Source organism: Mesitornis unicolor, unplaced genomic scaffold (genome assembly GCF_000695765.1).
Source record: "Mesitornis unicolor isolate BGI_N332 unplaced genomic scaffold, ASM69576v1 scaffold7698, whole genome shotgun sequence".
Taxonomy (NCBI): domain Eukaryota; kingdom Metazoa; phylum Chordata; class Aves; order Mesitornithiformes; family Mesitornithidae; genus Mesitornis; species Mesitornis unicolor.
In genome coordinates this window covers 70,557-75,562 of record NW_010202652.1, presented here as the reverse complement: position 1 = coordinate 75,562, position 5,006 = coordinate 70,557, and the positions used below count along the sequence as shown (strand labels likewise).

The 5,006-nt window shown below is 40.7% G+C and overlaps 1 protein-coding gene across 1 annotated transcript in view; it reads left to right on the top strand.

Annotated features, from left to right (window-relative positions):
* Positions 1-1,098: 1,098 nt before the first annotated feature.
* Positions 1,099-5,006, top strand: part of LOC104545350 (zinc finger protein 462-like) — a gene marked incomplete at its 5' end in the record, with an annotated part of 17,278 nt that continues 13,370 nt past the window's right edge. The window contains 2 exons of the mRNA XM_010190466.1: positions 1,099-1,367; positions 3,573-3,709. Of these exons, the coding sequence (XP_010188768.1) occupies positions 1,099-1,367; positions 3,573-3,709 (406 nt within the window). The remainder of the gene's footprint in view (positions 1,368-3,572; positions 3,710-5,006) is intronic.

The window sequence follows — 5,006 nt, the reverse complement described above, 5'->3', positions numbered from 1 at the left end:
GAAAGCTTAAGAAAAGAGCCTTTTGTCTTCTTTTCAGGAAAGTTACACTGAAATTCATCTGTGCTTTATTCATCTGCTTTCATTTATACCATTCATGGCCATCTGTCTGTAGAACAAAGCAGATGAATTCCTAACCTCAGCGTTCACACAGTGTGTTGGGAAAGGTTCAAGCCCACCACCTCCCCACAACCCCCTGCCTTTTTCTGGGAGGTCCAACTAAAGTACAGCTTTCAGTTTCAGTACTGAGACATCTCTGGACTGTATTTCTCCACATGCCATTAAAATGGTGTGACAGAGTTCTGCAGGATTGTGGAAAGGGATGTGTCTGTGCAGGCGTACCTATATAAAGTGGTCTCTTTCTCACTGTAACAAAACTTAGCAGATTAGAAGGAAACATGGTTTAGAAGTTTGCTCTACTGGAATTTATTATTAAATACCTTTTTTCCCAATGATTACTTCATTTCAAGCATCATCAGCTAGGACAACTTGAATTTACCTTTTGTGGAAGCTGCTTCAAATGTGACGAAGTAGAACTGTATCATTTCGCTAAAGGTAACCTTTGATGTGGGTTTCTTAAGTAATTCCAAGAATGAGTAGAGTATAATTTTTTTTTAACACCCCCCCACCCCGCACCTTCCCACTTCAGATGGGCTATTTACATGTATCTTTTGCCAGATCTTCATCTTGTGTAAACTGGCATAAGACATTAGAGAGGATCTGGTCTGTTTTATGCACTAAACACATAAACACTTGGGAGTATTATTAGCATGATTTACCTTCACAAAAAAAACCAAAACTGTCTTAAAACCAGACTTCTTGTTAGACTACTTTTAATATAAATCTGTCACTTCTTCCCTCCCCAAATCAGATCTAAATAGCATAATTTATACTGATCACCTTTTGAACTGTAGAAGACACATTAGGTTACATTAAGAAGTGCTGTACCTATTTTTCTTAATCTCTTCAGAAAGCTGTCGGCGGATTTCATAACCAACATCTTGATCAACCCGCCTCTAAAAGCCAAGAGGTACTGGAGCAGGCCTCAAAACTTTTTAATTTGTTGATCCACCTGGAATAACAACTTCCCTCTGTTTCTCTGCAGACTCTTCGTACTCTGAGCCTCCTGACGTTCAGCAGCAGTTGAACCACTACCAGTCTGCAGCTTTGGCCAGGAACAACAACAACATCAGCCCAATCCCACTTTCTGGGAGTGCTGCAGGAGTGGAAAAAACAGAAGCCATCCTTAACTGTGAATTTTGTGAATTCTCTTCGGGTTACATACAGAGCATTCGGCGTCATTACCGTGACAAGCATGGAGGGAAAAAACTCTTCAAGTGCAAAGATTGTTCCTTTTATACAGGCTTTAAGTAAGTACTGTGCGAAACAGATAAACTTAACTCATAAAGGGTTTTGTAGCACTTGAAAAGACTTCCAGAGTCTTTGAGAGCTGGCTGTAGCTAACAGAAACATGGCCACTGCTGACCAAAGAGAGGAACATAGGAAATGCCATGCCAGATCACAGCAGCATCCATGTAATCCATTTTCCTGTCTCCTACAACAGCTGGTACAATCTGCTGCAGGCAAAAGCATAGTAAGGTCTTGCAGTAGGTTTTACTTGCTGGAGGAAATGGTACAGGTACTTTTGCCTCAACCTTAGCCATTAGAGGGTGATCCTTGTCCTCAAGTGTGAACATTTTCTCTACAGAAAGAAATAAGGTTATTTCCTAGTGCAACCAGCATGAAGCATGGGACACTCAAGTGTCCGAGTGAGACAGGAGAATTTATATCACCTTTTCTAAAGAAGCCTCTCATTTAATTTTATTCCTCCCACCATCTATCCACCTGAAATGCAAAGTATTCTCTAGCATATCTGACAGCATATAGAGACATTCCAGAAAATCCAATTAGGTGTGCAAAATTTGAAAACTTGGTGCTATGTGTTTCTCTGTCTGAGTTGTTATGTGCTGTTCCGTAAGGAAAAAAAAAAAAGGAAAAAAAGAAAAAAAGACCTATGCACATGTGCTGTTCATCATTTCCTCCTGATAATGCTGCACCCTTGACCATAACACCATCAGCTGGCATTTGAGGTCTCAGACTGGTTCTTAGGACACTGATGGCAGTGAGCAATATGGCTGGACAAAGGGGAGGAGTTCTGTTGAAGAAAGTGTTGAGAAACCTGAGAATCAACACAAGAGCAACCTCTAGTTAAATGTCTCTAGCCTCTGTTCCTTCAGCCCCTTGCTGCCTCTCTGGTATATTTTGCTGCTTGTGCTTCATATCCTGATTGCTCTCTGTCTTAAAGATTACTAGCAATTGCCAGTTCTTTTCAGTCTGATCATATCTTGCAAGCGCCATTTCGTTCTACCTGTTATGAAATGAAATAGTCTTAAATAAAGCAGCATTTAAACACGCTCATAGTTGTGTAAGGGAGTAGTGTTCTTTCATGTGGTGTCCCAAATATTCAGGGATTAAGTCATGCTTCTTTTAGAAGCACAGCATGTTTTCTGTCTTTAGAAAAAAGGAGTTCCCCCCCCATACAAATCCCCTCTTCAGCTCACCATAGAAACTTAAATGTATGAAAGCACTCACTGAAGTTGATAGAAATACACCTGTAGAATTCAGTGATCGCTGGATTTGGCCCAAAGCCAGTTGTGTTGGTAAGTTGCTTTGTGTTCAAGCTAACAGTCTTAAAAAACTTCAAAGAGACTTCTAACTCTAGTTCAATGTGGCAAGCTCCTTAGCTTTTGCAAGCTCTACCACTGCTTTAGGATAAAGTGACCAAGTACCCTGGGTTTACAGAGACCTTTCATTTCAGTAGTTGAGTTTGTAGTTAAATAAGTGCACAGTTAATTTCCTCTGTATGCATATCTCCTTTGTCTTTTAAATACACAGCCAGTGTAGTGCCAACATGAATTTCTTTTGTTCAGAAGTACTGTGTAGTATTCATTCATTCCTCCACAGTAGTAAGTAAAGGATTCTTAATCTTGAGTTTTCAGATCCTTATAGCTGATGCTTTAAAATTTAACTACTCCATTGCCAAACTTGCCGTGAATGCAAATCTGTTTTATATCCTGAATCTAAACATTTTAACTGTTTTTGGGCTTGTCCTAGAACAACCGAGGTCGTTAAGGATGTTACCTGCCTCCAGAAATAAGTCTGTCCTCACCTCTGCCAGTCCAGAACAGTTGATAGATTTTGTTCAACTTGCTAAAAAATATCATCTTTACCAGAGAAAGTACACTGAATATTTTAGCCCAAAGACAAAGAATAAGTGTAAAAGATGCGAATTCTTTTGCTATCTTAACTATAGCAATGTGACTATAGAGCAACCCATGTAAACTAATATCTTGCCAGAATGAGTGTTTGTTACTTGAGGATACAAGCCTGCAAATACCTCTGCTCATGTGTTACCCATGTGAGCAGCCTCACTGAAATGCCATGTGGCAGTGTGAAGACAAGGCTGAGTGGTATCTGTACCATTTTACACAACACGTCCCTTACAGAGCTGTGACACTTCATCGTTCCCTGCACACCTCTTCTTACTGCTTCCATCTCTCCCTCCTGTTTCACAGATCTGCTTTTACTATGCACGTGGAAGCTGGGCATTCAACAGTTCCTGAGGAAGGACCCAAAGACCTTCGCTGTCCTCTTTGCCTATATCACACCAAATATAAACGCAACATGATTGACCATATAGTTCTGCACAGAGGTAACAATATCCCTGTATGTGTCTGTTTCTGATGAGGGGAATGCTGAACAATGCTCTTGTCTTTCAGACTTGTTTCATTAACTTTTCCCCTCTCTGTACATGAGGACAAGTACGTTGAATAAGTAATAAGCCCTTGCATATCTTCTTCATTTTTAAATAATGCATCTTATTTATTTTCTGTAAAACTCAAAGTTAGTGCTGAAACAGGGCAGATTTAAAATTGTTTTTAAGCTTTTCTTCTAGAGAGGTTAACAGTCATCAAACACCTGTTTAGCAAGAGTTGCCCTAATTTACAGCTCTGATCTAGGCCAGACTTGTTTCCTGCTTATGTCCTTGTTATCCTAAAGTCCTTGCTATCATAAACTCTGTGACAGGGTATATCAACTAACCACAGAGGTCCCAAAATATCCCTTGAACATTTGCTTGAATTTTTTCTCTTCATCGTTCTTAGGATCAAAGCAAGAATTATTGCATTTTTCTTTTTTATTAAGATTCCCTTTCTCTCTCCATCTCTCCCTCTTTTTTAAGCCAGCTAAAAGTGGGATTAGGGATTTCTATATTCTATTAACTGTGGGCTTGCTAGCTTAGAAGAGACAGCTGTTTGGGCTCTCTAGGCTGGGATTCCTGCCCATAGCTATCACACTTGATGCTTGTAGATGGTCTGTTGGCTGCCGAAATCCAAACCCATGTGTTGGGATGGCACTCTGCCTGCTTGCAGGTTGGGCAGAGTTTCACAGGAGGGTATTGGTGGTGAGCAAACACAAGTTTTGCATGCCATCTTTTTCCTGGAGGAGATCCTGGTGTGACAAGTGCTATCATAATTCCTTGTAACATACCACTTTTCAGTGTTGGTAGCTGAAAGTCCTTCTAATACCAAAGCAGTGAGGTTGGCAGAGTTCATACAAATTTCTAGCTGCTAGCAGGGCTGTTCTGAGGGAACATCTGGGAAAAAAAATGACCTGTTGGGGATTGAGAAAGCTTGTAACAAAGCTGCCTTATTTGGTTGTAAGAGTTTGGCAGATGCTTTAGCATTTCCTTCCTGTCTTTGAAGGTGTTGCTGTGTAGGATTTTGCTCAGCTTCAGGGTATAGTCCAGAATTAGCTCACTTTAGAGAAGAGGTGGGTTTAGTTAACCCCTGTGCAGGAGACTGTGCTGTTCCAAGTGCTGGTGAGGTGTGCTCTGGCTTTATGTCTGTGCCAGGGCTCCAGTGGACACTGCCAGACCTTTAGAATACAGAGAGACAAGCTGAGGGAGAATTTGATAGGCCTAGTTAGGGTATTTTCCATCATGTATAAAC